This window comes from Melanostigma gelatinosum, assembly GCF_949748355.1.
Source record: "Melanostigma gelatinosum genome assembly, chromosome: 2".
Taxonomy (NCBI): domain Eukaryota; kingdom Metazoa; phylum Chordata; class Actinopteri; order Perciformes; family Zoarcidae; genus Melanostigma; species Melanostigma gelatinosum.
The window spans coordinates 2,119,513-2,141,041 of NC_136635.1; the positions used below are offsets into that span (position 1 = coordinate 2,119,513).

The window sequence follows — 21,529 nt, forward strand, 5'->3', positions numbered from 1 at the left end:
GCAGAAACTCTGTGATCTACAGCTTTGCTGGAACCCAGCAGAGGAACCGTTGCAGCACCTTCAGAGTCCGACGCAGCCAGACCATATACTGGAAGGAGGGGCTGCTGGCCACTTTTGATGGAGGCTACCTCAGGTCAGAGCTTGGGCTAGAAGGTTGTAGGCAGTAATGAAGAGAGACAAATCCCTCAGTGAGGAAATAAAGAGTGGGAGAAATGTAAGGGTTTGGAGCTTCAGTTCGATTCAGACTCTCAGAAAGGAGCAGGTCGGAGCTGGGGTCACAGAAACCCACAATTCAATCTGGCCGACAGAATACAGGTCGTGAACATTAACAACAAGCAGTCTTTGTTCAGACAGCTGAGATTCAATATCCTTACCTCCATTTCCAAGCTGCAGTCCAAATCCTTTCAATGCTAAGAATTACATGACATGCATACTACAAGATTTTTATTTTTGTAAAATTGCTCATCTTTTATATGTACGACAGCAGTCTTAGCGCTATGATGTATTATGAAGCCTAATGTTCAGAATGAGAACATACTGTAACGCTGAGGGGAGGCTGTCTCAAATGCAACGAATACAAGTGAAGAGAAATGAATGTTGAACTGCATCAAAGGTTCCTGCTGCTCGTTCTGCTCCACAGCAGCTTCTGTGTAAAAAGTTCTTTCAGGTGCAGAAAGCAGATCAAAGCTCCTGTGACATGTGTTTGTGCGTCTGCAGTGTGGAGTCATCAGACGTCAACTGGAAGAGGAAGAAGAGTGGAGGCATAAAGATGATCTGCCAGTCAGATATGAGAGATTTCTCTGCCATGGCCTTCATCACTGACAACGTCAACTCTCTGATTGAGCAGTGGTTCCCTGGTCAGTGCGCTGCTCTCTGCTTATGTGCACGATTTTAAGCTCCCAATACTGGCTCAGATTCTTTATCTTTGAGCAGATATTTCCTTATTGAATTCATAGTTTTGTTTATCTTTGATTTGATGATATAAAGGAGTAATATAGTGCATTCAGTGCATTCATATAGCAGCACACAGCTATTAGCTATCTAAAGACCTGGAGGAGTAATGTCTACCTGAGCAGAGAAGGAAGTCTCTCCCTGTGTGTTGTGTTATCGTTGCTTTGTTGACATAGTCAGCCATGCATGCTTTTAGGGTTTGAAGTTTGACTCGTTTATTAAAGGGAGAATAATGTCATGTCAAAGGTATTCATATTCAGCAAATTAAGCAGTCAAACAAGTTATTTTGGAATCTGTTGTGGTCAGAAGTCTCGAAAAATAGATTTACCATTTAGTTTGATTTCTGCTGACCTGACCGCAATTGCTGCACTGGTGTGGAGCAGCAACATGGCTGAGACGAGATTGTTGTCCCATTCTGGTGCTAGGCAGCTTAGTCTCCGGCTTGGTTACACCTGATGATGTAGTGTGGTTCGAGGCTGACGGCCTGTCTAGAGGCTGCTGCATGGTCCTGAGCAACTTTGCCAAGTTAGAAAATGGTGTGGCATCTATGGCTGAGGCTGTTGGAAGGTGCCGTGTAAGTCCACCCTTTATACTCTTCGGCCCCTTCTGCTTCACCTGTGAGAAGAATTGAAATGATCAGCTGGTTTGCTGGCGAAGTCAACACATTTGTTTACCTCGTCTTTGGGGAGTTCCTGGATCTCTGAAACTTTAGTCCCAATAAAGACTTCAACAATCAACAGGATTCTGTTTTACAGAGCCATTTGCTTGCTCTAACACAGCGGTTCCCAAACTTTTTAGGCCGCGCACCCCCTTCTACATCCCGACTGGGTTCGCGCACCCCCCCCCCCCCCCCCCCCCATTAATAAAAAAAAGAAAAAAAAGACGCAACAGAGCCTTTTAAGCCTTCATAGCGGCATGAGAATCGGACCAATGAGAGAACAGTTTGCTCGCGCGTGGCATTTGTTTACAAGATTTAGTCCGCTGTTAAATGTTGCAGTGTGAACACAAACCGAACAAAGGAGCAACTGCAACAAAGCAAACGAACTGAAGGTGTGAAAACGCCCTGAAACACTGCAACAAAGTTTCAATAACTTTCAGTGACACAAGGCGTCACTTTTAAAGAGCAATAAGGATGTGAGGACACACGCACAGGCTCAGAGGCAGATTATCACATTTCATTTACAATTAATGAGCGACTAATGTAGCCAGGATGTCTTCGGACAAAGACAATGCGGCGCGACACAGTGTTGTTGGACACCGGGATCATGTCCAACTTGTTTCTTCTTTCCCCCCAATCATACATTCCACCATCTCTCTGGCAGCTGGCAAGCTCACGTCTTCGGCGATTGTGTGCGGTAGCCCCTTTCTCGCTATTCTGTAACCAGATATGAAGCCCGTAGTGCGTCATTATAGACCCAACACATGAATGAGACTCCATTTGTTTTTGGCTGTTTTGTAACTCCTCCAATTTCGATATAAACAATGTAAGGGGCTTTTGACTTGCACTGGCATGCTTGGTGTTCAGGTGGCGACGTAAATAAGAGCTTCAGACTGTTAGCCAGAACCTCACTGCACACCACGCACTGTGGCTTTGGGGAATCTGCGTTGCCAATACAAGTGAAGCCCAGACACACATACTTTTCATCATATTTCCTCTTTTTTTCCCAGTCTGATGCTCACTCTCGTTTCCTCTTTTTCACCTTGACTCCGCGATGGGCCGATGTGCTCCCGATTTGTCTGTGCTATCCCTTCCTCCTTCCTCCGTCTCATCTTCCTCTGACTCGATTTCTTCTCCCGGTCTCTCCCCACGCACCTCTCCGTTCCCCTCGCCTCCGATTCCTCTCTCTCTCTCTGTCCCTCTCCTCTTTTACGACTGATAGCTTCAGATGTCCCACCTGACAGTTTTTAAATTAAAATTACATTTTTTTTTTATATTTAATATTATTACACCATCAGACCGCCATTACACTTTTCCTCTCGCGCACCCCCTAGAGGCAGCTCGCGCACCCCCAGGGGTGCGCGCACCCCACTTTGGGAATCCCTGCTCTAACACATCTCAGTTGGTGTGGAAGTTCTTGGGATGGAACCTTTGGCTAACTGTGGCTGCTTAACCTCCCAGTTAATCTTGGTGTTAAGGCGATCGGGAGGAAGGTTTGAGTCATCCCAGCCTCTTTTCTTTGCCCTAAGGTTTTGCATTATGACCGTTGCTCCTCTAGTGAAGGGGATTATCGGGCCCAGGTAATCATACTGTATTGCCAACACACAATAGATGTTCCTCGTTGTGGGAAGTTGGCTCTCCCACGGTCTCAGCTTGTAGCTGAACTCATGTATCCCAGTGCTATATTAGGCTCAAGGCCAGATAGCAAATGGGTTTTTACTGGCCTATTGCCGGATCTCGAATCCTCCATCAGCTAGTACCTGGCACATTTGGTCCACCAGAAACCTTGCAGAATGTGTGATAGGGGACTCTGAAGGCAGTTAGAAAACATAAAAGGACGACATCAAAGACTTTCAGTGTCATCGTTTTCCTTTTTTGATCTCTACACGTGTCTCTGCTGGTGGTGCCGGATTGAAAAACTGCCACTGGTACACATCTGGTTCTCTTTCTCTCTGCAAGTTCCGCCAGGGTTTGGTCCTTTGGGAGGAAGAGGACCTGTTGTAACACGTGTGTAACCGCTCACTGCCACTGGATACTCCCTGAACCGCAGAAGAACCGGACCGAGTTCTGGTCGAAGCTTATCATAGGGGGAGAGGCCACATTGGTTACATGAGCAATTGAAAATCAGCCTGCATTGAGCGTGACTAAGTGACGCTGTACTCTTTAGACTCATTCACCTGCTCAGGAAGACGTTTCACCGCACATCCACCATCAGTTAGTGTCCTTATCTCAGCCTCATGTCTCTACTTTTTGGTCGGGTCTTTGACCAACCTTGGTTCTGAGCTCCTGAGTGTTGGCATCAAGGCTTCCACGGTGGATCGTGGAGGTGGACCGTTCTTGAGATGAGGTAGTAGAGTGGCATAGCATAATGTATCTCTAACTTTGACTGTCATTGTGTGAGATTCCACAATGGAAACAGCTTTATCATCTAGCACACTGCTAGCTTCTCACTGCGAAACAGAATGACATCAACCTGCAGAGCCGTCCCGGCTGCTGGTGGCCTCAGTGATGATGTGAAGTCACATGTTTAAGACGGTGAGCCATCAGGTGTGTGGCCATATGGAAAAATACATTATTTTAATTATATTTACCGCTGTGAGTCCATGAACGATGCAAGTGCCTGTGTTGAGTTCACAACAAAATAGAAGAACAAGTTGAAGATAATGTTGTTTTTAGCGGCGCTAGACCGGAGAATATTCGATTAAAACAGATCAGTGATGCCGTTTTGCCCTCATTGTTCTCCATGAAGTTTGCTGGAAGTAATGAGCGTTTTATGTGGAGTGAGCAAGACTCTAAAAAATCACTTTTAAAAGCTACATTGCTTGTCAGCAACCTGTCATAAGGAAACTTTATTTAGGAGACAATTTGGCCTTGTGTGCTCTTATTACTTTGACATGCAGTTAATACCGCAGTCATGATTTGTTTTTTATTTTCATGAACTGGTATTTGCTCCTGGTGTTCTTCACCACTGTGTCAGAAGAAGGAAATAACCGGAGTCACAGACAAACAAGCTTTAAAAGTGAACTGTGAAAAAAGTGAGCGCTCTGAAAGTATCCAGAATATTCACTGTCTGATAGCGATCAGTTCAACCTCCAGACGAGCAGCAACAAGGCCCTTCATGACCTCATCACCATCTACACATCATCCACCCTGAACCGTATTTGTCCTGGAGATCCAGATGGCGAGCTCGCCCGCTGCAAACAAAGTTCCCTGCTGCAGGTCCAGTTCATGGTCAGAAGCTGCTGCAGGGTCTGCTTTCTGTAATGTAGTAAAAGCAAAGAGGACTTGTCACAAAAGTAGCTGTTATTATAACCTGAAGAAGTCATTATAGTAGTAATCTTAAAATCTAGGACTGGCCCGACTCTATGTACCGTTACGTAGGAATGTTTTCAGCTCTCCAATGAACAACAGATGATGTGCATGTCTTGTATCTGTGTCCTCCCTTGTAGCTTTGACAGCCAGTGAGAGTGATGGGAGTCTCCTCATAGAGCAGTACGCCCCCTGTCCCCTCTGTGCCTCACTGAGCCAACAGAAGCAGACCGAGCTGGTAGCCAGCCTGGTCGGCCAGGTCGCAGAGAAAGGAGCAGGTGGAGGAGACGGGGTTCATTACTTTGACATGGAGGACTGTGTGCTGGCTGCAGTGGAGGAGGATCACATCATGTGTCCTCAGCACCCTGACCAGCCCGTCAGCCTCCAGGAGCTGGTCCCAGAGCTGTTCATGACTGACTTCCCTGCACGGTAACCTCCAACCATTTAACAGATCATTTCATTGCACATACTGATGGAGTCATTACAATGGGCATGTTCCACACACGTCTGACCCGTTTTCATACAGCGGTCGACACAGACGAGTAGCAGCTCGTTCTTTATACATTCACCTGCAACCTGTCGGGCGTCAGGGCTTCGAGATCCCACTTATGGAAAATGTAACTACATTGATTGAGTGTCAAAGCTCATGTGAGTGCACAGCTGTACTGTGGCTGAATACATCAGACCTCCACTCCACTGCTGGTGGAGACCAGCCTCAGTGCTGGAATCAATGTTAGGTACACCAATTAAAGATGAGGACAAATATACATTTGTGTTATACAGTTATTATTATTATTATTATAATAATAATACATTTTATTTGTATAGCGCTTTAAAAGGTACTCAAAGACACTACATGGTAAAAACAGAAACAATAGAAGTAATTACAATAGGAACAAAATAGCTGACATAACAGTAAGAAACAGCACAAAAACATACATAACTAACTTCACAGGTTAAAAGCAGATTGAAATAGATGAGTTTTAAGTGCAGTTTTGAAAGTGGCGAGTGACGGAGAATGTCTGAGGGGTTGGGGGAGAGAGTTCCAGAGGGAGGGGGCAGCGATGGAGAAGGCCCTGTGTCCCCAGGTCCGATGCTTGGACAGAGTAGGGGGGTAAGGAGGTTGACGTCGGATCTAAGATTGCGGTTGGGAGCGTGTCGATGCAGGAGGTCTGAAAGGTATGAAGGGGAGAGGTTGTGATGTGGAGGACTTGAACTGGATTCTTTGCTGTATGGGGAGCCAGTGGAGGTTCTGAAGGGCTGGGGTGATGAGATCTCTGGTGGAGTGGGAGAGCAGACGGGCAGCAGAGTTCTGGCTGTATTGTAGTTTGTTGATGATTTTTGTGGGTGAGCCGTACAGGATGCTGTTGCAGTAGTCCAGTCGAGAGGTGATGAAGGTGAGGATGAGTGTTTCAGCGGCTGAGGAGGAGAGGGAGGGGCTGTGATTGACGTGGCGTTCGAAGGAGAGAGTTTGATCAAAAATGATCCCAAGGTGACGGACATGTGTGGAAGCAGGAACAGTGGTGTCATTGATGCAGAGGGAGAAGGTGTGGTGGGATCTGTTTAATGATTTGGGGCCGATGATGAGCATTTCAGATTTGTCGCTGTTGAGTTTGAGAAAGTTGACTTTTGTTGCATCCAGGTTTTTATATCTGTGATGGTGGAGTGGGGGGTGGGGGTGATGGATTTGGTGGAGCTGTAGAGCTGGGTGTCGTCAGCATAGCAGTGGTACTGGAGACCATGGTGGCGTATGATGTCGCCAAGGGGCAGCAGGTGTAGGATGAAGAGGAGGGGACCGAGTACTGAACCTTGGGGGACACCTTGAGAGACTGGGGCTGTGTCAGACTTGAATTTTTTGATGCTGATGAACTGTTCACGGTCTGAGAGGTATGATTTAAACCAGGAGAGGGCTGTGCCAGTGATGTGGAGGGAGGACTCGAGACGGGAGAGGAGGATGGAGGCGTTGATGGTGTCGAAGGCTACGCTGAGGTCGAGCAGCATCAGGATGTTGAGGGAGTGGTCATCAGAGGAGAGGAGGAGGTTGTTGGTGACTTTGATGAGGGCAGTTTCTGTGCTGTGACGAGATCTGAATCCGGATTGAAATGGTTCATACAGTTGGTTTGAGTCCAGGTGGGTTTTCAGTTGGTGGGCAACAGTGCGCTACAGTATTTTGGACAGAAAAGGGAGGTTGGAGACGGGTCTGTAGTTGTTGTGGATGTTGGGGTCAAGGCCAGACTTTTTGAGGATGGGTGTCACTGAGGCGAGTTTGAGGGTGAGAGGGCTTATTATGCTCATGTCTGTGGAGGATTGTCACAGACACTGGACTTTTGGAATAAATATTCATATGTCTTTGTCCTACACATTTGCACACACATACACACACTTGTGTGTGGGTGGGCAGTCAGTTGGCAAGGATATCTCTGTTTTTCTAAAGTAGCACAGACTCATGGAAACAGTTACACAGCCACTCCAAATATTAGTAAAGTGGTAATGGAGCTCTTAAAGAATGTTAGACGGATGTTGGTATAAACATGAATGCCACCATCTAACATCATCCACTTTTACAGCTGGACACTAGTATAAGCACACTTTAGTGTGGGACCAGTCTATATTAGCCTCTGCCAATATTGGCTTTACTTTACAATACTGATGTTTTTGAAGTACAGCTGTCGATACAACTGTTTTGTGGCAATTATCAAAATATTTTAATTCGACCCTTTACCAATACATTCCAAGAAGTCACTGTTTCCCAAGATAGATTTGTGTACATTGTTTTGTGTCAACTTTGAGGATGTTAACTGAGGTTCTTCTAAGAGTGATCCAAAAAATAAGTTGTTCAGCCCAACAGCAGGTCAAGTGCTTTACATGATGCATTAAAAATAAACACACACAATACAGTGACACATTCAACCAAAGGCCGTGGAGAACATAAATGCCTTTCATCTGGGATTAAAGGCAGTCAAAGTCGGGACAAATCTTCTATCTTCTGGACGTTTGTTCCAGCGCTCCGGCACAGAGAACCTAAATGCTACTTCTTCATTTATAGTGTGGACGGATGTCAACCGTCCCAAACCATTGAGGGCATGGCAGTAGTACTTTAATCTCTACTCTTTAACACACTGGAAGCCAGTTCAGGGACCTGAGGACTGGTGAGATGTCTTTTTCAGGACGAAGCAGCTGGATTTGAACAAGCTGAAGCTGACCCTTTCTATGGGATAGGCTGTTGGTTGTTGGTCAGTTTATCCAGATTAACGAAACCACTTCATTTGGAAATCAAACTGAAAGTGAGCATACCTGAAACTTTGCTAATATTCCCTCATCGAACAAGAACACAGTGCGCACACAACTGCAGTAAGAGCAGCGCTCGAACAGAGTTGAAGCAGGAAGTGAGACTGTAAAGTGTGATGAATGCTAACTCAAACAATTGTACTGGTCAGCTTGTCTTCTCTTCTAATTAAGTTTAAGTGTGGCTAACCTGGAGGTTTTGTGTGTGTGTGTGTGTGTGTGTGTGTGTGTGTGTGTGTGTGTGTGTGTGTGTGTGTGTGTGTGTGTGTGTGTGTGTGTGTGTGTGTGTGTGTGTGTGTGTGTGTGTGTGTGTGTGTGTGTGTGTGTGTGTGTGTGTGTGTGTGTGTGTGTGTGTGTGTGTGTGTTAGGCTGTTTTTAGACATGGCCCAGCTGGAGTACTCTGAGGAGGAGAATAACATCCTTGGTCAGGGTGGCAGTGGGACAATCATCTACAGAGCCCGATATCGTAACCAGCCGGTGGCCGTCAAACGCTTCCACTTCAAGAAGTGTCGACAGCAGACCATCAGCAGTGACGCAGGTACTTGTCAGGAAAAAATCTCCTGAAGCAGCTTTTATCTTAAGTGTGCAGTGAAAGCCAGTATTACACGGCCACTTTAACTTTAACACTACCTATGTTGACATTACTTAGCAGGGATGTCCCCGTCTAGTTTATCTACTAGTTTATCTTTGAACGAATTTCCCCCCGGGGATGAATAAAGTTTCTATCTATCTATCTATCTGGCTCTATTGATATGATACGAAGGAAAGACTAACTGAGCTGTGTACAGACACCGGCTGGCAGTGAACACTTTACCCAGAAAACAGTTGACCTGTTATCAGTTTCTCACTGAATTACCATGAATAAGTGACAGCTGAGATGATCTGCTGTTGGCGACGTTTGTCACTTTAACTAGAAAGTTAACACTGGCAGAAAGTGATGAGCTGCTACCTGAATATTCTGTACTCTGCTGATAATTAACGTTGTAGAATAGCATTCTTTTGTCACCGTCTGACCTCAGAGTCAATCAAAGGGGCAGCTAAACTATTATTCATATTCACACACTGGTATCCAGTGGAATGCTGTAACTGCCCCCCATCAGCTAATGGAAATGTCTCAGGACCTAAATGTGGCACATCAGTCAAGGTTTGATAAGAGGTGGGTAGGATGGTAACTCTGGTCTCTCTTCAAAGATGCTCTGTGGCATCTGATTTGTTAAGATTATTTTGTCCCACCTCATATTTACAAACAGACGTGTGGAACACCATAGTTCTAGAGAGTAAAAGGAGGACACAGATGGAATAAAGCCTGTAGACCCTTTGCAGTTGGAACTGATTCCATATGAGCTCCTGGAGCAGCCATTCGGGCACAAATCTATTCTCTGCGTTGAAAGTATCCTTTTTGCAAACTTTGTCTCTCTCCCTCGTTACGTTCTTTCTTGCCGTAGACACCATGGTGAAACACCTGCAGTCTGCAGATGCCTGTCGGAGCTTCTCTGAGTTTCGCCAGGAGGCCAGTATGTTGCACTCTCTGCAGCATCCCTGCATCGTCTCCCTGGTGGGCATCAGCATCCATCCACTCTGCCTTGCCCTGCAGTTGGCCCCCCTGGGCAGCCTCAATGCTGTGCTGGAGGAGAAGCGCAAAGGCACGTAGAGATTTCTGCATTGTGTCACTTCTGACCTGGAATTGGTCCTAAAGCCAGTTTCTATGTTTTCTCATCGTAGGCTCCAGGTACATGCCCCTTGGTCACATGCTAACTTTCCGAGTAGCCTATCAGATTGCAGCAGGACTGGCGTACCTTCACAGGAAGAGCATTATCTTCTGTGACCTCAAATCTGACAACATCCTGGTGTGGTCTCTGGAGGTCTGTATATACCATAACCGCATACATGCATGGTTTATTGACTATTGTATTTATGAAATAACATCAACATATCAGACTTTATCAGTGGTAGGACAGTAAAGTCCTGAACTAACCCATTTCCTGTGTTGTCGCTGCTGTTTTCACAGTCCACTGAACTACTGAAGACAGACTTGTAGTATCTTACCTGTTCACTCATTTGTGTATTGTTTTCCAGGTGCAGGATCCAGTTAACATTAAGCTGTCTGACTACGGCATCTCTCGACAAACCTTCCATGAGGGGGCGTTGGGCGTGGAGGGCACACCAGGTTACCAGGCTCCTGAGATCCGACCAGGCATAGTGTATGATGAGAAGGTACTCACCCCGCTTCATGAACCCAATTAGTGATGCGCGTAGCAGTATAGTACGGAGAGGATTAGTATAGCAGTAAGGCTGCTGATGCTTGTTGGTCCATACATACATACAACAAGATATCTGGAAAACTGCTCGTCAGATTTACACAACATTGATTTTGGACAATTATGTAGCTAGAGTACTTTATTTAGGCTAATCTGACATTTTATTACAGGGTATATTTCCTCTGGTGGGGGTGTGGATATACTGTTGGAATTTAGGTAAAACAGATTGAGATTGAGTTTGCATCAGAAGGAATATAAACAGCTGCAACAGAATAGTATGGTGAACATCTTAACATATAATCAAAATATGGAAGTGAAAGCAGTGCTCTGTTTATTTAAATGTGAAGGTACAATACAAAAACCTAAAAAGAAAAATCAATGAATAATGGTGATAAAAAATCTTGACCTCAATTATGATCAAAGATAATCGTGATTACCATTTTGGCCATAATCGTGCAACCCTACCAGCATTAGAATTTCATAACATGAAAATATTGGATGACATTCACTGGCTAGCTAACACCAAGCTATCTTTAAGTTAACAAGCTATCTTTAAGTTAACACGCTATCTTTACGTTTACAAGCTATCTTTACGTTTACAAGCTATCTTTAAGTTTACAAGCTATCTTTAAGTTAACACGCTATCTTTACGTTTACAAGCTATCTTTACGTTTACAAGCTATCTTTACGTTTACAAGCTACCTTTGCGTTTGCAAGCTACCTTTGCGTTTGCAAGCTACCTTTGCGTTTGCAAGCTACCTTTACGTTTGCAAGCTATCTTTACGTTTGCAAGCTATCTTTACGTTTGCAAGCTACCTTTGCGTTTGCAAGCTACCTTTGCGTTAGCAAGCTACCTTTGCGTTTGCAAGCTACCTTTGCGTTTGCAAGCTACCTTTGCGTTTGCAAGCTACCTTTACATTAACAGGTTTCCTCAACCAGCCTCTTGGTAACGGTGATGTTTGCCCTGTGGAGCTATAAAGGATGAATTCACACTTGTCTATTGTTAACGTTAAATTGATTAACCCTTAACATCAAGAGTTTGTCAACTAATTTATAGTGAATCACATCTTATCTTAAGCTGTTTTTTTACAGTCTACCATTGTCAATACCTTACTTTGTAGAATATAAACATGACTTTCTACAAAACGAAGCCAATGGTCTCAAATGTTAAAAGGTTGTGTAACCTCAAGCAGCCATGTAAGAACTTTTCTTAAATAGTGTAAAATCACCTGACATATCTGAACAGTCGTGTGGTAGTTTTCAGTACTTCAGTGTTTTTATTCTCCCCAAACACATTCCAGTAAGTAGCATTAAAGTTCTTTATCGAGTATCAATATTCAACCCAGTGAGGAAAAGGGCTGGAACCAGGCGAATAACAACTATGTAGCAAATAATCTGTGGATCCTTTTTAAATAATCACTCTATAAAAGAGCTCGGAAATTGTGAATTTACACCATTGCCCATGGAGACGTCTTCAATTGTAATATTTTGTCCAACCAACAGTTTAAATCCAAAGATATACAGTTTACAATAATATAAAAAGAGAAAAAGTGCAAAACCTCTCATTGTAGAGGAGGGAACCAGATGATATTAGACATCTTTAATAACTTAAAGAACTGAAGAAATTAAATTGTGTATTTTGGGATGTCAATTGTGAACCAGATTGTCTCAGTTACACAGTTTGGGTAGTGTATTGTCTTGCACGTGTAATTTTGGGAAAAAGTCAAATTATTGTGCACATACACAATTGATCTTGTGCTGGGCCTACTTGACTGAGAACCTAATTAGTTTGCATTCAGCCAGTAGGTGTTCTCTCTGCTGACTTCCATTCAGTGCACAGAGGGTGTTGGTCTGATATGGCTGGCCTAGGCCCCTCCTCTCCCCGGGGAAGCTAGCTTTACTAGAGCTTACTGTTTTACTGGCCCTGAGTCTGTGGAGGAAGCTTTCAAAGAGCAGAAAACAGCCCATCAGCTCCTCTCCCATAGAATCTGCTGGCTTCAGCCAATAGAACTCCCTTTCTTCTCTCCTGGCCGTTAATCTCACTTTCTAATGAGGTTTAACTATTCTAATAAGAGGCAGACAGAGAGTGAACAAATGATGGAGCGAGTGGGAAAGGAAGAGTGTAGTCAGAAAATAAACGAAGAGCAGCTTCATGGCTGTTACCGTGTTTGCCAGCTGTGGGTGTCTTGGCAAGAAAATGAACATGTCAGTGTTTGTCGGTTGAGCATCTGGACAATATACAGTAACGCGACTAGAAAGCTGTTACAAGCCATTTGTTTATAGGCTTGGATAATATCACTACTACTGAGTGACAAAAAACATGGCTTGTAATGAATGAACAGTGGTCTAGACATGTGTAAACAGTGTTTGACAACTGATTTTGTCTATTAGGTAAAAGAATAGATACATTACAATGTAATCACTGGAATCAATATAGCTCATCATTCAGTTTACCCGCCATATTGTTTAGGATGCAAGTCACTGCCGTGTTATTATGAATCCCACTGCTTTTGTTGGTAGAATCCCCCCCCCCCCCCAAAAAAAAATTTCTACGGTTGGTCAGAAGTCAATCCTCGATCGTGGAAACCCGATTTGTTCATGTCCCATGTCCTGACCAACGAATCCTGACCCGAACTACCTGAGGTCATTGCCTAATCTTCTGAGTCAGCCAGTTACGCAGGTCGGGTCTTGCCAAGAAATACAGTGTGATTCATAATTGTACTATAAGTCCCACGAGGGCCCGCTGCTGTTATGCTAAACATCACACCTCTATTGCTCCCATGATGCTGTCTGAGATCACACACTGGGGCGGCTGTTTGGTTCAGTGTGAAAAAGCAAAGGCGTAGCGGTAGATATTCTTTACAGCAGAATTGTAGAATCTCTGTGTGATAGGTAACTGTGATGTCATTATACCAGCCACTGTTGCAGTTGAAACAGGTAGTTCCACCTTTCACTTTGCTGGAGAGCTCTGTGTCGCAATCCACTCTAAACAGCTGGAAGTCTGCCAGCACGAAGCCACGGCTCCAAATCTTAAGATGAAGAAAAGTCTCTTTTTTTCTCCGCTGTTTATTTCACAATTTTTACACTTTGGAGAGAAAAATCCCTGATAACGGTGAGCAACGTCAGCAGAGGCGTACAAACACACTGGCCTCTCATTTGGCGTTTCACTTATTGAGGGCACCTTTGACCAGAACCTCCAATAATTCCACTGATGATGAGAGTTGTTCCTCTGATGTTCAGGAGCTCATCTCTGGTGAAAGAGTAGCACAACACTGACTGAGTGCTGGTCACATGCGCGTGCTCATGATTGGCTGACATGGCACTGTGACTTCAACAAATCAAGTCCGAACTTTTTGACCCAACCTGAAACAGACCCATTGATAACCAAGCAGAACCAGAAAAATAGGGACCCAAGGACAATTAGACCGGAACAGTTCCAAACAGGCGTGGTTAGTAACATGGCAACTTAATCAAATGCATGCTCCTCATAGTGATGATTTGTATGTTTAATTTTGACTTTGTTATTTTGGTTGAAGCATGACAGGATCAAGTCTCTGTGTCTTTCTAGCAAGGACAAAAACTGTGGACATAATGAAGAGTGAGAACTAGACTAGCCAGACTGAGGTCAGGAGGACTTCCTTATATGAATATGCCATGCTATGTTTGCCATAGCCCCTGTGAGCATACCACAGACCTCGAGTATATCTGGAGCCACTACCAAGTGATGTCACCACAGACGTAGTTCGGTGCTGTTCGCCTCTGCAGTTATTCTGGGACGTCCCACCGTTATCTGTGACCACTCAGACAGGAATTCGTTTGGGTATTTTGGTCCTCAGATATGGGGTTCAAGGATTAGATAAGAAAGAAGTGGCGATCGCCTTTACTTTACAAACCAAAAGTAAAACAGTTTCGTTTTTTTAATAACACTTAACAAATGTGCTGGAGTCAATTGTAAACAAGGAGAAGAGACCAAGGCACTCTGAATCTATATAAAGTCCCAGAGACACCCACTCACATCTGGCTTTTGTCTTCAGTGGGAAAGGTTACAATCTGTATTCATTGCCTGGACCAATGACTCTGCTCCAGCTCTGATCAGCAGTGATGATGAGAATGACACCGGGATGGACACGCTCAACTTCGCCCCCTTATCCGGTGTGATGCTATGTGATGCACTTTGAAGTGATTATATCAGAAACTAATTCAACAGAGATTTTGACAATTACTATAATTTATTAGAAAACATAATACGCTCTCTTCAAAACCACACTGCCGTCAGACAACAGGTATACAAATACCTCTCTGATTGTTGTACATCACACTTTATTTAAACTCTAGACGGACACAAAAAAAATAAATTATTTATATATATATATAAATATATATATATATATATATATATATATATATATAAATATATATATATATAAATATATATATATATATATATATATATATATATAAATATATATATATATATATATATATATATATATATATATATATATATATATATATATAAATATATATATATATATAAATATATATATATATATAAATATATATATATATATATATATATAAATATATATATATAAATATATATATATATATAAATATATATATATATATATATCTGCGCTAATTTGGTGAGAAAATGTTATAAGTCCAATGAGCTCCAGAAGCGCTGTGGAATAAGATATAGAATAAGCTCCAGCCACACACTGGAGGTCTTTATAACCTCAGATCTGACTCTGAAACCTGACCTGATCTTCCTTGTTTTTTCTAAAGGTGGACATGTTCTCCTATGGTATGGTGCTGTATGAGCTGCTGTCTGGACGGAGGCCAGTGCTGGGTCACCACCAGCTCCAGATAGCGAAGAAGCTCTCCAAAGGCATCCGGCCGGTGCTGGGCAGTCCTGAGGAGGTTCAGTTCTACTGCCTCCACAGCCTGCTGACTGAATGCTGGGACACCAAGCCTGAGAAGGTGAGCCTCCCTCATTGTTCACACTATTTGAATTGGCCGACGCAGTGATTGGTCAAAACACAGAAGTTGCCCTGTTTCCTCTGCTTTATAGGAAATAGTCTGACCTAATGTACTGGTAGTTAGTAGTTAAGGAGACCCATGGAAAGACATTATTAACAAACGTACTGAACAACTTGTCATCCGCCATCACAAAGACATAGTTTTAGAACTGGTCATTTTGGCGGGTGGGAAGCCTGTGAGGGATCATGCCCTTGTCACATAGGACAGTGAACCTGCCATGCAATACACCAGTTTAGCTCCTCACTGGCAGGTAAAGTAGAAGTGACTGCCAACAGCAGAGAGATAGCTTGTGTATCTGCAATGCTCGACAGGACCAAACTATTTACAGATAACAAAAAAGAATCCTAGAAATACATACACAGAGCTCAATTCAGAGCATATCTATCCGGCGGTTAGAAGCTAACGGTGCTAACAGCGCGAACAGTGCAAACAACGGCAGCAGTTAACAGTGAGTAACCTGAGGGTGCTACTCTTCCGTGCCTCCACCTCTGGTAGGAGAGTGAGAGTTCAGTCTCTGCTCAGGTAGACGTTTCTCCACTATAGTTAACGATACTTTACATAGCTAAATGTTGTTTGCTGCTAAAATAATACTCTGAATTTCAAATTTAGCATCTTTTTAAATAAATCAATGTAATCGTATGACTCCATAAGTTAGCGTGGCGCAATCAAGTTTCAGTTTTGAACGAGCAGTGCAACTGGTTTTACTCAACAGGAAGCAATAATTAAGTGTGTGTGTGTGTGTGTGTGTGTGTGTGTGTGTGTGTGTGTGTGTGTGTGTGTGTGTGTGTGTGTGTGTGTGTGTGTGTGTGTGTGTGTGTGTGTGTGTGTGTGTGTGTGTGTGTGTGTGTGTGTGTGTGTGTGTGTGTGTGTGTGTGTGTGTGTGTGTGTGTGTGTGTGTGTGTGTGTGTGTGTGTGTGTGTGTGTGTGTGCGTGCGTGCGTGCGTGCGTGCGTGCGTGCGTGCGTGCGTGCGTGCGTGCGTGCGTGCGTGCGTGCGTGCGTGCGTGCGTGCGTGCGTGCGTGCGTGCGTGCGTGCGTGCGTGCGTGCGTGCGTGCGTGCGTGCGTGCGTGCGTGCGTGCGTGCGTGCGTGCGTGCGTGCGTGCGTGCGTGCGTGCGTGCGTGCGTGCGTGCGTGCGTGCGCGCACAGAGGCCGGTGGCCATGCAGTGCGTGAGGCAGATGCAGCAGCCCAGCTTCCCCTGCCTCAGGTATGTTTTGTCCTGTGACAGCCACTTGCAGCTCTTCCTGTCCCCGCTGCAGGGACACAGCGCTGTGTTCTGGAACGGCGACAAGGACAACAGGTCAGTTTCAACTCTTTAGTCTGCTAATAGCATGCATGAAAAAAACTCCCTCTTCTGAGTAATTTCTTGGAATTGTTTTCCCTCACAAACATGTCCAACTTTGAGTTCTCTAGCATGTAATAAACATAACTATTATTCTTTATTAACATGATTCTTAACATTTTGCAGCACTTTCAAGAGGTGGTTTACCTAAGAAATGTCACTGAAATGGAAACCTATATTGTAGTTTTATTAATAATTTGATTGGATCTTTTTAGTTAGACATACAAGTATTGCTACAGCTCTTTCTTCATTCTGACAACAATAATTGAATGTATACCATAAAGTAAGGGGAACTGCTATCCTTGTAAATATCTGAGGAAATACATAATGTGGGCATGAGTCAGAGCCCACTGGCCTGCATTCTCAATAGGTGCATTATAAGGGATTCAGAGCATTAATATATCATCAAAATGTATTAGTTATGTAAAGATACAGTGGAGTCTACCTGAGTAGAAAATGAAGTCCCCAGCAAAATTCGACAAAACACAGAAACTCTGGTGAAGAAACAATCTGAGTAACATGCATTAATGGGACATGAATTCATACAGAAGGAGAGAAAGAAGAGGAGAGAGGAGCTCAGTGTATCCTAGGAAGTCCCCCAGCAGTCTAGGCCTATAGCAGCTTATCTATGGGCTGGTCCAAGGCACACCTGAACCAGTCCTAACTATAAACCTGAACCAGTCCTAACTATAAACCTGATCCAGCCCTAACTATAAACCTGAGCCAGCCCCAACTATAAACCTGAGCCAGCCCCAACTATAGACCTGATCCAGCCCCAACTATAGACCTGATCCAGCCCCAACTATAGACCTGATCCAGCCCCAACTATAGACCTGATCCAGCCCCAACTATAGACCTGATCCAGCCCCAACTATAGACCTGATCCAGCCCCAACTATAGACCTGATCCAGCCCCAACTATAGACCTGATCCAGCCCCAACTATAGACCTGATCCAGCCCCAACTATAGACCTGATCCAGCCCCAACTATAGACCTGATCCAGCCCCAACTATAGACCTGATCCAGCCCCAACTATAGACCTGATCCAGCCCCAACTATAGACCTGATCCAGCCCCAACTATAGACCTGATCCAGCCCCAACTATACACCTGATCCAGCCCCAACTATAAACCTGAGCCAGCCCCAGCTATAGACCTGATCCAGCCCCAACTATAGACCTGATCCAGTCCCAACTATACACCTGATCCAGCCCCAACTATACACCTGATCCAGCCCCAACTATAAACCTGATCCAGCCCCAACTATAGACCTGATCCAGCCCCAACTATAGACCTGATCCAGCCCCAACTATACACCTGATCCAGCCCCAACTATGCACCTGATCCAGCCCCAACTATGCACCTGATCCAGCCCCAACTATAGACCTGATCCAGCCCCAACTATAGACCTGATCCAGCCCCAACTATAGACCTGATCCAGCCCCAACTATAGACCTGATCCAGCCCCAACTATAGACCTGATCCAGCCCCAACTATAGACCTGATCCAGCCCCAACTATAGACCTGATCCAGCCCCAACTATAGACCTGATCCAGCCCCAACTATAGACCTGATCCAGCCCCAACTATAAACCTGATCCAGCCCCAACTATAAACCTGATCCAGCCCCAACTATAAACCTGATCCAGCCCCAACTATACACCTGATCCAGCCCCAACTATAGACCTGATCCAGCCCCAACTATAGACCTGATCCAGACCCAACTATACACCTGATCCAGCCCCAACTATAGACCTGATCCAGCCCCAACTATAGACCTGATCCAGCCCCAACTATAGTCCTGATCCAGCCCCAACTATAGACCTGATGCAGCCCCAACTATAGACCTGATCCAGCCCCAACTATAGACCTGATCCAGCCCCAACTATAGACCTGATCCAGCCCCAACTATAGACCTGATCCAGCCCCAACTATAGACCTGAACCAGCCCCAACTATAAACCTGAACCAGCCCCAACTATAAACCTGAACCAGCCCCAACTATAAACATGAACCAGCCCCAACTATAAACCTGAACCAGCCCCTACTATACACCTGAACCAGCCCCAACTATACACCTGAACCAGCCCCAACTATACACCTGAACCAGCCCCAACTATAGACCTGATCCAGCCCCAACTATAGACCTGATCCAGCCCCAACTATAGACCTGATCCAGCCCCAACTATAGACCTGATCCAGCCCCAACTATAGACCTGATCCAGCCCCAACTATAGACCTGATCCAGCCCCAACTATAGACCTGATCCAGCCCCAACTATAGACCTGAGTCAACCCTAACTATCAATGTTATCAACAAGTAAAGTCTTAAGCCTGCTCTTAAATGAGGTGAATGTGACTGAAACTGGAGGCTGGTTCCACAGGAGAGGATCTTGATAACTGAAGGCTCTGGCTCCCATCCTACTTTTTGAGACTCTAGGAACCACAAGTCACCCTGAATTCAGGGAGCGCAGCTCTCTAGTGGGGTAACATGGCACTATAAGCTCCTTATGATATGATGGTGTCTGACCAATGATGGCTTTAGGTGAGCAGAAGGATTTTAAAGTATGTTGTATATTTTACAGGAGTCAGTGCAGAGAAGCTAATACAGGAGTAATATGATCTCTTTTCTTAGTTGTTTGTTTTGCTGCAGTGTTCTGAATCAGCTGGAGAGATTTAAGAGACTTATTAGAGCAGCCTGATAATCACAGTAAACTAGTCGAGAGGCTCATTCCTCTGCATCACTTTGAGACAGGAAGTGCCTGATCTTTGTAATGTTGCGTAGGTGAAAAAAGGCAGTTTGAGTTATCTCTGATCAGTATGTCCTTTAACTCCCATAAGAAGCAAAGCTAATCAGTGCTTCTCCCCCCCACACACACACAGCACAGTAACCAAACACATGTGCTGCTGCTCTATTGTTTTCTGTGTGTGGCAGCAGGGTTCCAGGTTCATCTCTGTACAATAAAAGCAGCTTGCATCCCTTCATACAGGTGGTGTTAATGACTACTGCTGACTCCTGTAGAACCCTTCCTGCCGTTAACTCCTTCACTGTGATAAGACCTCGTTAGCTCCCCTCCCCCGACTCTCCCACTGCAATTCACCAGACCTCAGGCCCTGGGAACTGGCTGTGGGAGGCAGTGGCCAAGCCCCTCCAGTCATTTCAACAATGCTCATGTTAATGCAGATAGAAGTCATCCTCTTTTAGTGCTGTCCTTCCACCCACACTAAACTGATGTAGCACACTCCCTACACCTCCTTATTGACCTGTTAGAAATGCCTCAGTTTGATCTCTTCTTCCCATTCTTTCACTTTACTCAGTGAAAGAATGGGAAGAAGAGATCAAACTAAGTGTCTGTGTCTGTCTGCATCATTGTACACATGGCCTGAGTGTGTGCTTTTCTGTACAACCTCTTCTTTTACTGATGATGGCCTTTTGTACAGTCACACCCTTTATGTGTTGATAACATGGCATTGGATGAGATTTAATTATCCACAAAGGCAGCACAAGAAACAGTCTAAAGAGTTGGAGAACAGATAAAGAATCACTTCAAATCAACTAAACAAATGTAAGAAATGAGAGACGTGGAATTCACAAGCCTACATATATGTCTGTATATGTATGTATATGTGTATATATATATATATACACACATATATATATATATATATACACACATCTATATATATATATATATATATAGATCTATATATATACATATATATGTGTGTATATATATATATATATATATATATATATATATATATGCGTATATATATATATTTATATATATATTTATATATATTTATTATGTTGTGTCACTTACTCTAGTGCGTGTGTGTGTGTGTGTGTAGGAACTACAGTGTGGTGAATGTGGAGAAGGGCCAGGTGGAGGTGAAGAGGATGTCCTGTCCCGGCAGCAGGATCAGCTGTCAGATGAAGATGGGTAACCTTCTGTGGATGGCCACTGAGGTACACACCACTTGAAATCACATTCTCTATTTTCATACCAACACATGTTATTCCTGCTTCATTCCCTTCACAGAGCACTGTCTTGGGGTCTCATTTATAACTGTTGCATGCAAAGAGAGGGGCCGAACTACCGACGCTCGTGGTCAGCTGTGGAGCAGCTCATGAAATGATCATCATTTATAGAAGTGCAGAACAGAGCAATAATCTGCTAATACTGGGCATATATCACCAAGTAACATCTAAGTTTTCAGTGTCTGAGTAAAATTGCTGCAGTGAACACGACTTTCTATTCATTTCTGGTTTATTCCATACTGACAGATTCAGCAAACTGAAAACAGCTGTCTGATGAGAGTATCACAGCTCACTGCAGTCACCATGGTGACTGTTCACCTATCAAACTTGGTTTAAAAAAAGAATGATATCCAGATATCCAGGGTGGTGGATACCTCTGATTGTAGCAATCATTTTGGAAACAATCAGTCTGATTGCTGTAAACATATGAATACTACGGTGACACTCGTGATGCTGCAGGATAGATACTCTGGGACTGTAAACGGAAGAATTAGGAGAGAAGTAGTGTTCTTCCTCTCGTAGTCTCACCGTAAAGATCCACTGATCAGCAGCTCATTTCTATGCATCCACCAGTGGGCCGTGCATTTCATACCTGGGCCTCCACTGCTGTCCTGCAGCTGAAACACCTCATTATGACGCCACAGCTC

General features: G+C 44.2%; 1 protein-coding gene across 1 annotated transcript in view; it reads left to right on the forward strand.

Annotated features, from left to right (window-relative positions):
- The window catches only part of lrrk1 (leucine-rich repeat kinase 1), an 83,162-nt gene that overhangs the window by 52,680 nt on the left and 8,953 nt on the right, over window positions 1-21,529 (forward strand). The window contains exons 23-32 of the mRNA XM_079282289.1: window positions 1-133; window positions 718-857; window positions 5,059-5,347; window positions 8,572-8,741; window positions 9,649-9,846; window positions 9,926-10,065; window positions 10,280-10,417; window positions 15,250-15,444; window positions 16,651-16,802; window positions 20,693-20,810. The exon at window positions 1-133 is cut by the window's left edge and continues 37 nt beyond it. Of these exons, the coding sequence (XP_079138415.1) occupies window positions 1-133; window positions 718-857; window positions 5,059-5,347; window positions 8,572-8,741; window positions 9,649-9,846; window positions 9,926-10,065; window positions 10,280-10,417; window positions 15,250-15,444; window positions 16,651-16,802; window positions 20,693-20,810 (1,673 nt within the window). The remainder of the gene's footprint in view (window positions 134-717; window positions 858-5,058; window positions 5,348-8,571; window positions 8,742-9,648; window positions 9,847-9,925; window positions 10,066-10,279; window positions 10,418-15,249; window positions 15,445-16,650; window positions 16,803-20,692; window positions 20,811-21,529) is intronic.